Source organism: Physella acuta, unplaced genomic scaffold (assembly GCF_028476545.2).
Source record: "Physella acuta isolate Inbredline_101_S28 unplaced genomic scaffold, ASM2847654v3 ptg001058l, whole genome shotgun sequence".
Lineage (NCBI taxonomy): Eukaryota > Metazoa > Mollusca > Gastropoda > Physidae > Physella > Physella acuta.
The window spans coordinates 315,768-328,302 of record NW_026732575.1 but is presented as its reverse complement, the minus strand read 5'-3'; the positions used below and the strand labels follow the sequence as shown (position 1 = coordinate 328,302).

At 32.6% G+C, this 12,535-nt stretch overlaps 2 protein-coding genes across 3 annotated transcripts in view; both read right to left on the bottom strand.

The window, feature by feature from the left end:
• The window catches only part of LOC131955175 (angiopoietin-related protein 7), a 273,399-nt gene that overhangs the window by 149,453 nt on the left and 111,411 nt on the right, over positions 1-12,535 (bottom strand). The gene's annotated exons all lie outside the window — the stretch shown is intronic.
• The window catches only part of LOC131955176 (angiopoietin-related protein 7-like), a 123,213-nt gene that overhangs the window by 33,491 nt on the left and 77,187 nt on the right, over positions 1-12,535 (bottom strand). Inside the window, exons 2-5 of one of the 2 annotated variants that reach the window (XM_059319185.1) lie at positions 7,783-8,735; positions 7,376-7,489; positions 4,496-4,615; positions 1,095-1,743 (exon numbers count right to left, since the gene is read on the bottom strand). In XM_059319185.1, the coding sequence (XP_059175168.1) occupies positions 1,375-1,743; positions 4,496-4,615; positions 7,376-7,489; positions 7,783-8,735 (1,556 nt within the window). In that variant the 3' untranslated portion in view covers positions 1,095-1,374. Of the gene's footprint in view, positions 1-1,094; positions 1,744-4,495; positions 4,616-7,375; positions 7,490-7,782; positions 8,736-12,535 lie in introns of those variants that run through there. The other variant, XM_059319184.1, reaches the window with a different exon arrangement.

Here is a 12,535-nt window from a genome sequence, read left to right as displayed (position 1 = left end):
CCTTGAAGAAAGTCTACCGCCCGCCCCCTTCCCCCCCCCCCCCGAACTATATGGACTTTATTTATAAAACATAATTGGACCAGTGTTCGCCCCCCCCCCCAGGAAATATAAAGTGTCCCGTCCCCCGTCCCCCCACACGCACGGAGAAAATTTCTTGAAGAAACACTGGTCTCTGAATGTATGTGTGTCTCTATGTGTATGATTATGAACCGGCTAACAATAGGAGTTAGGTGAACGAAGATTCATATATACGTATTAAATCCGATACATAACTTTCTATCAATTTTTTCAGCAATATTCGTTTTAACCCAAAAAAATCACTTTAATCTATTTTCTTGAGTATCGTTTATATTTTGTTGTAGAAACTTCAACTGTAAGTATTAAATTATATAACCAGGTTATTTCAAAGATTTAACTGTGTAATTTTAACTGCAAGTAGTACTTTTTTTTTGGGAAGCCAAAAGAAATTGACTACCAGTTCCATTTAAATAGACGCAACATATATAAAGTACAATACCTTAATTTTTAAGTGACCACCAATGTCTGGGATCGTTATTTTTTCTGCTTCCAATTTCTCAAATACCTTCAGAATTTGATAATTGTATATTATATTATCATAAGGCGGCATATTCTCTGAACGTTCCGGTGTCTAAAAAAACGAGAGATTTTGTCGCAAACTTCTATATTTATGTAGCCCGATTTTACTTTATCATGTTAGATTATACTCTCATGTTTGATACAACGAAAATCTTTATTTTAATTGTATATAATTAATTGATCCTCCCTTTGATCTTTTTGGTCATGTTCGTCACTAATAAGAAAATATCAATATTTTATTATTAACAACTATTTCATTCATTCATAAACTTTAAATTTTCTGTTTTTAAAAAAATAATCCAATTGTAACTTCAATACTGTTAGTCTTGACAGTATTTGCAATATGTGTGTACGATATCAGAAATTAACTCAACTCGTATAATATAGTTACTCCCCTTTACTCCCTTTTACCAATTCATTTACGTAAAACAAGTACAATGAAACACAGTTTACAAATAAAAGTAGAACAACTGTAGGTATATTTACATTTTGAAATTTTATTTATAATTTTATCTGACAGATGTCTACCGAACCAAACATCTAGTCAACAGAGAATTTGACTCAGCATTTGACAGCCTGTCATTAGTTTGGGGAAAGCGGTTTTGTTATTTGTTTGGTTTCAACTTAAGCTCTAATTAAAGCAATAGTTTTTATTGTTAAAAAAAGTACATCTACATACATGTAAAGCAGTGTTTGTAAAGTCGGCGAACTATTGTAAATTTATCATGCACCAGTCGGAGTTAACACAAGGCTCTGTTTTCGTGTTATTTTTCATGATCACGGCCGTCGTAGCTTCATCTCCACGTGCTCCAGAGAATCTATGTTGACTGTTAAACCATTCCAGCGAATGCCTTCAATTTCAGTTTTACTCGCCCACACGCCGTTTAGGTTCACTTGATAACAGGAATCATACCACCAGCCGCCTTTAAAATTATCAGCACAGTTGCTAGACGATTTATCATTGTCTCTATCTAAAGTAGAAAAAACCTTTCCATTGTGATAACTAAAGTTGTCTGTAGAGTTTCCTGTCTTGTATGTCAACTTTATCCTATACAAATCTGCTTCATTTCCCACCGTCACATTGCTGTATACGGCGTAGTAGAATTTACCTTTGTATTTCATGTCAAACCTCAGTTCACTGTAGCCCTGTAAATATACAAATGTATATGTATAGGTTAAAAGATTACAACATAAAAATCAACAATGAGCAATAACAAAGAAATATGTTTAAGAATGTTTATGGGGCAATATTGAAAGTAAAACGATGGCCTCGGTTGCAAACCTTCTTATTCCGAAAATGTAAGTTTTACAGGAGAGATAAAAAAAAAACTAATTATTTCTTTCTCGATCGCTCGAATTAAAATTATTTTTAATGATTTGTGCGAAGAAACTCTTTACCGATTATACTCAAGCGTTTTAACATAATTTCTGTTAATGTATTCAAAATCATAGCAGTTTTAAAAAGTTAGACGGTTTGTTAGTTCTAAAAATCTCACCGCCAAACCGACCATCTCAGACTTAGCCGTTTTTAAACCGAGAATTTTGGTCTCAGCCGTCGTCGTGCGTTTTGACTAAGGAACGTGATATCGTTTTGTGTATGTTGTTAAGTAATCCTTAACACTTGATATGAACTAGATAATTATTGTGGGCTCGTATTTTTTTTTTTGAGTGTATTTTACTTACACAGGATAGTTCAATTTGAGTAGAGATGATTTAGTTTTTTCTTTGTAACTATGTTTATTACATGTTTCTATGATCACAATGTATTTTTGTATGTGGTTGATGTGTTTGTAGATTAGTATAACCTTAATATCGATCAGTAATTAATAGTTGCTTATTGTATACTTATCAAATTAATGCGTATAAAAAAGGAACATAATCCAATTTTCAAAAATGTATTCTTGAATACAAAAATCACACGGAAAACTAAAAACATTCAATTTAGTAAAATGTTTACATAAAATGAGGCAAATCATCATAGAACTAATGTTAGTCTGTAGAAATTAAAGTTTACGAAGCTTGTAGGTGCTCGTATTTGCCAACGTTCTGCTAATTGACTTTGAAGTAATAGTAGCATCAAGGTTGTACTGCAATGTCTGCCGCATTGAATTCTTGAAAGACCAGACTGTATATTGAGAGAGGCTGGTCTGTTGACTGATCAGAGAGCTGGGCTCTTGTATGATAATACTGGTTTGTTTTGAGATATGACTGTCTCTTATACTTTTATAGTAAAAGTGGATAGTTGAGAGAGTCTGATCTCTTGTAAGATAATACTGGTAAGTTATCAGAGGCTTATCTCTTGTTTGTAAGACTTGTGTGGTGAGAGATATTGGTCTATTGTTGATAGTCTGTTTAGAGAGGCCTGTTCTATTGAGAAGGGCTGGTCTTTTTTAGAGAGGCTGGTCTCTTGGATGGTAAGACTGGTCGGTTGAGAGTGGCTGTTCTGTCGATAGAGGCTGGTCTTTTGGGATAGGCTGGTCTCTTGGATTTCAAAACTTGTTTGTCGAGAGAGGCTGGACTGTTGTATCATAAGACTGGTCTGTTTAGAGAGGCTGGTCTCTTGTGTGGTTAGACTGGTCTGTTTAGAAAGGTTTGTATCTTGAAAGATATAAGTTATCTTTTGTTGTTAAGTCGGAATGGAATATCTTATAGACTACTAAAATGACATTATGCTATTGCTTGACAGCTTGAGATTGCTAGCTAAGTTTAAGCACCCTTCTTACTCAGCTGTATAGTAGCATTCATAAATATAGTTTAAGATTATGTAATAAAATAATTTCATGTTTGATCTGAAATCTAAATATGTTAAACTAATTTTTATAGCATGTCAAAGTTTCGATGTGTTAACGCTTGAAGCATGCTTGTTATGTATTAAACCGAATAGTCATTTGAAATTCTAGAATTTAGAACTAATTTTAATGCATTGTGTTAGCCTAATAAAAATGTAAATAAAACAGTTTGGTTCTCGAAAAGATAACTGAAAATAGACTATATTAAGCAAATACTCTTTGCTTATGATTATTTAAAATGATAGAATATAATAGAATAGATTAACATATTTAATCTAATATCCTTACCTATAAATACTTTGATTACTGTGGAGTAAAATCGTATGATTGCAGCGTGCGACTGCGTTGCTCATAAAAGGTATAATGAAAGAAAACGTATGATTCGTTTTGCGTTGAGATTTTTTTTGCGCGAGAAATAATAGCCAGTTTGTTCAAATATTATATCTCGATAATCATTTTGCAGAGTTTTATAATATTTTCAGGCATTGTGGAGAATCATACTGGCTTTTGATTTATGTAAAAAACAGAAAACATTTTTTTCGAGATAGACAATTTGCGACCGAGACCATCTAAAAGGGACTGTTAAAAATCGGCTTTTTATAGAAGAGATCACGCCATCGGTTTTTAAGAAAATGTAACAAAAACTGATTAACTCATTTTGTTTGACATTACAAATCCCATTTCACATTTCCAATGTCTGGTTGAGAGACTTAAAGGGGAGAAAACCTGGCCATGTATAATTGAGACATATTGAAATCACATTTAGCAGTGAAAGAAGAGAAAACTTTTTTTTATTATTTCCCGATGTTGAGGGTTAGTTGTCCGAGTATTATGTATTATGTTCGTTTTATATTGGTAGTTTATATTTAATTAAGGTTACATTTGTGAAAATGAATATTTTAAATTATTTTTGTCATTATGACTCTTATCCCTCTTAAAGACCACAATCAATAAATTGCTATAACCTGAAACCTACATCATTACAACTGTAGTTAATAAATGAATGTAACATATATTAATGTTAAAAACAATACTACTTTTCAATTAAAATGTGTAAAATACTAATTGTGAAACAAATAATACAAGTAAAAACTAAAATTTAAACGTACGTTTTGTGTGAGGTTTGAGATTATGTCATTTCCAAGCCAATAATCTCCAGCCAAAGATCCAAAACCATATTTGTAGTCGCTCCAGTTTCTGGTGAAACTGACGTCTCCTGCCACACGTCTCTGAAACAATAACAATGTGAACATCTACAAAATAGATTTGACAAATTGAAAACTAAACAAAAAAAGACTTATGTTTTTAATGACCCCTACTATTATATTGTTTTACCTATTAGGAACTGTTGACGGTTTAGTCAGTATATACAACAAAAGATGATAAAAATTAACAGCTGTATATATACTAGAAACTATGATTAAAGATATTTATTTAGTTAAATTGGACGTATATAATACTATACTAATTAAACTACAAGAATATATAAAAGCAATACTGTAAAATCATCCAAGAATAATAGAAACGCATGTCAATATAAGCTTATCTTACAAATAGCTATATTTAAAACTAATCTAAAACCACAACATTAAAACACACACTCGATCATTATTATCTCACTAAACTCTTTATTTACCACTACTATTGACGAAATTAGACGCTTACTAATTTTACCAGAAAAACTTTCTACACTTAATCGCAATTGCACAAGTAGTGTAATATTAGTTATGTAAGAAAAAACGATTGGTAATAATTGAAGGAACCAACCAGAAAATTAATCAGATATGGCCATCAAGTCAAGAAAGTGTTATAATTAGAACCAGTATTCAAAAAATAAAATATTGCGAGCTAATCAAATGGTAATTGATGAAACAGGTTAGAACGAGTCAGTTAAGATAAAGTTAGTAATATTTTGGAATACACCAGAATATCAGCAGCGCTATTAATCGAAGTTTTTTTTTAAATTTGTATTTTTAAAATGTGTGTTGAGTAGAGGAATATGCTACGCTATTTCTAAATTAATGGAGATAAGCGTTGTGCTGTAATCACCCAAAAAGCACACCACAGACTTATTAGCACAGGGTAAAGATTCCCTGTATTTATAAAGGTAATACTTATATCTATTTCTTACGGCACCATATGTATTGTAACGTCAATTCAATTATGCTTCAATACATTACAAAAACAACTTGTAAGTTAATCTTTTGAAACACCCTTTTCAAATATTCGTATAGTATTTTTAGTATGTTTTATAAGGTGGAGTAGCAGGGGCGGTTTCTGTGTATTACAACACCCCCCCCCCTGGACCCCAGGGGGGGGGTGCTAATTATATATATATATATATATATATATATATATATATATATATATATATATATATATATATATATATATGTTTAGAACAGTCATCTAAAAACTTACCCTATGTTCACTCGGAGTTAATTTTCCCCCAACCCCCTCCCCACCTAACCATCAGAGCGGAAACGGCCGTAATTGTGCAGAGCGACTTTAATGTCACACCTATGTATACGCTGGGTAAGATATGAGACATGAAGTTACCGGATAGTGCTGAATGAAGTGGACCCCCCCCCCCCCCAACAAACCTCGAACTAAGCAGTTAAGTATATTTAGCAAGCGCTTATTAGGGTAACAAAGTACCATGCAGTCAGAATCATAGATTTTGAAACAGGTAAATCGTGGTGAATATTGCTTTTGCAATTACAAGTCAAGAGGTGTGTTAGCAATACAATTATCTAACCCAGGCCTTATCATTATGTTAAAAAATGGTCTTTAAAGAACACAAAAAACAGTATGATCTGAACTGCAAGTCCAATATTTTATTCATATGTAAGCTATTTTTTTTTTATTCATATGTAAGCTATATTTTTTTTTAGATGTATCGTTCTTTATTTACACTCTGCAGCTTTGTATTTACATCTTGTCATAAATATTTCACTTTTTTTTCTTCATCTGCCTGTATGATTCTATGACACTGTCCCTCTGGACATCAGACACCATTTTCTGTATTGGTTATTATTCAGAACGTTCCACCTATAACATTTGGTTTAATATTATATAGAAACGCTTGGTTTATAAAAGCTGTGGTTTCAAAAATGTAATTATGATGTAATATTTTATAATTTATGATAACAATATATTTAATTCTGACTGTAGACAACATATTTTTTGTAAAACGACGAATAATGTTAAGCTAATATATTACATACTAAGTAATTTTTTATCTGTTCTGATATTTCTAAAAAAATGTGTAGACATACATATCTATAACAAAAGAGAGTAATTATTTCCCCTAGCTCCCACGAATTATTATGTCAATTTTTTTTAACGCATTACAAAACAGATTGTGCTGCGTACATTGTTTTTTCTTTGATTGTGTGTTTATTTATTCATTTTGTTTTGTTTATAGTGATAAATTGTTTTTGTTTCTTTTGGCCTATATTGTGTTTTTTTTCTTGTCTTCTCTGAGTGTTTCTTGCAAATTATGTTATATAATAGCTAAGCAATGACTTACAGCTTAAACATATATATATATATATATATATATATATATATATATATATATATATATATATATATATATATATATATATATATATATATATATATATATATTGATATATATATATATAAATATATATATATATATATATATATATATATATATATATATATATATATATATTGATATATATATATATTGATATATATAATATAATATATATATATATAATGGGAAATAATTGAACCCCCCTCCCTCCGCTTTGAGACGATCCTGGCTACCCTAATGATTTTAGTCTTAAACCCTTTAAAAAAATCTTATGTCTTTAATATAATATACATAATTAGACCTTGTATCAATTCGACTAAATTAGGGGACATAATTTAGGAAATGCTAATTAATATGGAAAACATTTTAACAGGATACTCTAACGTTAACATTGATTACCAAAAATAGAAGCATAAATTACCTGTATAATAATCCACCCCCCGCCATCAGTTTTTGTATCACACAAGGCCAGTTTTCTTTGATCCAGTTTAAAAGCCATTTGTTCTGGGAGACTTAAGTCATCGTTCCTGACACACTTTAAAACAATCAATTACGATATATTTTTTAAGCTAAGGCTATACATTCAAGTTGAAAAGCATTATTTTCTTCTGGTCTAATACAATTTTGTATTACCTAGATTTATAAAATGGAATTTTATAATAACTGTACTTTTTTTAATAGTATATAATTATTTTAACATTATGTACTAATCAAAATAATTTAGTTAAATGAAGATTGATAAAAGCAATTTATTACGGCAATCATAATAGTTTATTTCAATGAAAATTATTTTTTTCACGTAAAAGATAAGCATAAAAAATTGTTAACCTGTTTTGTTAATTTTAAGTTCATAGGATTATCGTAGTACTCGTTTATAAAATCTTGTAGAGTTTTGTTGAGACCCGCTACCAAATTTAATGTTGTATTGATATTCTCTTGTGTGATAGATTTCTTTATATTTGTTTCATTCTCATTTAATCTGATACTGAGTTGCTCTGTTTGGTTCTGACTGTTGGCTAACATTGTTTGAATTGATTCGTTTAAAACAGCCAAACTATTTTTGTTTAACTCTGTCTTCGAACTCAGTTTGTGTTCCGTCATCTGTAATGTTTTGTTTACATCAAGGGTTAAATTCTTTAGCTTATCATCCAACATGTCCTCAAATGTAGAAGAACTTATATGTTTATAACTGTTACTTAACTCTGTATCTGTTCGACCAAAACTTTTGTCTGTGTTGAACTTATCGCCGCCAGAATGTGACATCTGTAATGACATTGTCATGTCTGCACCTTTTAGTCTGTCTGGGTCTTCAAACGATTTGAGAAAGTCGGCCATTGTGTCAACAGATTTAACATAGTCAGAAGTTTTAGCTTTTAAATTCATCATTAGAAATATGTCACGTGATTTTCTTGGTAAACTCTCCGCCTGTTTCCCAATTCTATCAATTGACCCAGTTCTATTCACATAATGTATTTCACATAGAAAATGGCCAACATTGCAGTCTGAATGATTCGAGAAAAAAATGTCCAATTGAGAAAATGTTTTCGATATTTTCCCATCTACTCTTGTTCCAGCCCTTTTATAATCTTTAAGCTTTGAATCTGATTCTGAAATAGACGCCACCAAAATCTTGCCCTCTGGTTCACTGATCCTATAGACTGACATGTTGACAAGAGCTGATATCTGAGTGTCTTCTCTTATGTTTTCTGTACACTGGAGTTGTGCACAAAATAAATCCTTGCCGTGGTAAAAATAGTCTCTGTTCATGTCAATCTGTACACCTGAAAATTTAAAAAAAACTACATTAATGTATTGGTTTTTAATTCGTGAATGCGGTGTGTGGACAGGGAGGGACACAGGGGCGGAACTACAGTGCCGCCAGACCCCGCAATGCGGGGGGCCCAGACCGATTGGGGGCCCAAAAATCCTGGCTAAATTATTAAAAAAATATTTTTTAAATAAAAAAAAATTAGGTGGAGGTCGAGTTATCTTTCTTCTACAGTTACAAACAAACACGATAGTTGGCAAACGTCTTTGAGAAAAATGCACAGACTATAGCTCGAGAGACCGCCAGACATATAGACAACTTCAAAGACGTAGTCTACCGTTCTTTTTAGTGGCGTCGATTAGATCAAAAAAAGCATTGTTATATTGTTTACATTATTAAAATACATATCTATGATTGTGTGTTTAAACTACTGGCCTAAATTCTACACAAAATATAATTATTTATTTCGATCTCATACATTTATAATTGCGTTCATTTTTACTTTAACAACTGTATCAATAAACTTGTAAAAGTTTAAGTTATCTCCCTTCAGCGAAGCATCTGAAATTTGACTGTGCCGGCACGCTTTGAAATCGGGCATGGGAAATGTTGCGGCGACTATCCTCGTCTTCTAGACGACCGGAAAAAGTCGGCACTATTGATGTAGATGTTTATCGGCGCTTTCTTGTCCCCTTCCAATGAACCTTCCCTACTTTCTCCCCTCCCCCCTCTCACCCTTACCCCTCATCTCTACCCCTCACCACACCCTTACTCTTACAATAAGATGTAATGCATAGATTAACGAACAGTCTATGAACTACTGAACTGTAAACTGACCACTTCTGCACATTTTGTTAAAGACACTAGTCAGAAGTTGTTCATTTGCTTGATGAACAGGGGCGGAACTACAGTCCCGCCAGACCCCGCAATGAGCGGTGTGGGGGGGGGGGGGGCAGGCCGTTTAGGGGCCCACGGCTGACCAAAATTAATATTTTTCAAAATTTTGAATTTAATTTTCGTGCATTTTTGCCTTAATATTTGGTTTGTAAAAGAAAAACACTGTAGCTGCGGTACGATTATCTTTATTTTACAGTCACTATACCACGCTCTTACGCAAAAGATAAAATCCATTACACAAACTACAGTGTAAAATATGGGTAACTCTTCAAATTTGAATGACTTCTTTGACTCGTTGCCCCCCCCCCCTTTAATAGCCAAAGTGTACGGTGGCGGATGGGTCAGGGGATGGGTACCAAAAAGGGGGTTCAAAAATAGTCGACATATTTTTTACATATTTAAAACAGTTATTTATAGTTGTATTTTTTAACCATCGTCAAGGCCGAGTTCTATTTCCCTACAATCAAACACACGCTGTCGCCGGCAAAATTCTTTTTAAAAAACATCAAAGTCCATAGCACGATAAGCCGCTACATATGAAGTGGGCTTTCATGATGCGCGGTTCTTCTTTGCGAAATTGGTAAGGTACCCGAAATCCATTGTACATGTTTCAATGTTAATGTGTTTGTGATAGTGGTTGAATTTGTATCCTGTACCATCTTGCATCCTACAAATAATAAAAAAATAATATAATACTAGAAACTTCAGTTTTATATGTTTAGTTGTTTTTGCTTTTACATGAAATATCATAGTAAACTTTTAACCCTTTATCTACTGAAGGTACTTATAAGTACCACTTTAATTAAGTGCCTGTATAATTTTTAATTTAACACGAATTTTAAAAATTATTGATCTAATTAATAGTATTATCTCCCCTGAGTAGCCGGTAGTTGGAGAGATCGATGTACTTTGAAAATTTTTGGTATGGCGCCAATTTCAATGTCTTGTTGTATCGGTAGTTTACAATTGTTCTGTAACGTTCTCACACACGTTCCTGATTTCCTTTTGTTTTACCTTATTCTTCAAGTTTTCATCCCCAAATATTTTTTTTGGCATCTCCAATAGTCAGGCAAACATGTTTAACTTCTAGTTATACAATTTTAATCAAATTGTCTTTGTATTAGATCGATGTTTACTAGTGGACTTATAAGTACCGTCAGGGCACACGGACATTTTTTTAGGATTTTTAGGAAATGGCAGATTTTCGATGTGGAGTGACATAAATATTATTTTGATAATTAATTATCGAAATGTACTCAAAAAATGATATTTACACATTTATAAGAAGGTTAGCATATGGTTTACCTAAGAAATATTACAATTACATGTTAATTTCTAGTAGTAAAAGAATAACAAGAATAAAGGTAGCAGTTGCAGGCTCGTTTACTAGGTTTAGTATACTTCATTTGTATACCAAAGCCTAGTTCTAGTATTAAGATTTAATTTGTTTATTATATTTACTGCAATAAACTGTCTTGCATACAATAACTAGTATTTACATAATGTATATCTGTAGACTAGTAATAGTCGATACTTCTGCATATAGTATAGATCTCTATGGTAAATTTTAATCCGTAACCAGGAAACAGTAGGCCACTTCGGCTATCCTAAACACATTGAGCTCACTTCTATTTATGAACTTTACACTGTAGTGTCGACTTGTCATAACATTCTAGTAGGCTACAATTATACTAGTATTACTAGTAGTTGTGTACTGAATGACTAGGCTTTTGTTTGTTTATGCGGCTCATTGTAAGTAATAGCTATTGGAAGCTTCCAGCAAAAGCATGTTCAGTGCGGCAACCGTTGCTACACCAGAATGACCACAGACAAGAATGAGGGAGCATGACATGTCGGCAACTTTTGCTGTGTTTTAGGTCTAAGATGTGTTCCGATAGAAAATCCAATAAAAATCGTACTCAAAATATAGCCTACTTTTGTGCTGTATTTATGTGTGAAAATTAAAAAAAAATGACGGTTATAATGATTGCCATGTTATTAGTTAATAAATTGTATCGTTTGTTCCTGTTTTGTAAAAAAAATTTTTTTTGGAAAAAATGTCCTACATTCCTGACGGTACTTATAAGTACCAATATCTGTTTGGGCCATTAAAAATTTATGAAACGAAATTTCCTTCGACATATGCTTTAAATATGCCAAATGCAATATGATAAAACGTTGTTTAAGAAAAAAATTCATTCAGAACATAATTCCGTAAATAAAGGGTTAAAGCCTATACTTGGAATAATCTCCCCTGAGTAAGTTTTACAATGGGCGATGCTGACGTACATAGATCAAGGCGTTTTGTTGTCTCTTTCAAGTTTTTTTCCTGAGCCGACACCTATCCCATCCCTCTTTCTCAACCTCACAAGTATCGAGGAGATAAATGTATCGTTTATGAACTACTTCCTAACCGTACGATTCACCACTGCAGCACATTTTGTCAGACACTAGACTAGATCTAGTCAAAAGATATTAATTTACTTTCATAGTATTTGGCACATCTAATTCACAAAACAGGGCAGGTAAGATTATTTTTTATATAATTATTTAGAAATTAATTACGTTTAGAATTAATTGAACATTATTAATAGTCAATTACTATTTATAAATGACGTCATTGAGGTGGGGGTTTGTGAGGGTCTGGCTTTTTGTTAGTCCCCCCCCCCCCCCTCACCTAAATCAGAAGGTTATCCAACGCGTGACCTGGCCACATACAGTTGTACATGTGAAAAACATTTTTCTGTCTATTAAGCATTACTGCATCATTCACCCAATCGCCATGAAAACTTGGGAAGCTGTTGAGTACAGCCCCGCAAAGGTTTCTGTCATAGGCCTAACATTTGTACATATTGGAGTGGGGACTCCTAACGGAAATATGTGATGTGATTTAGCGCCCCGTGATCCTGCATAAGC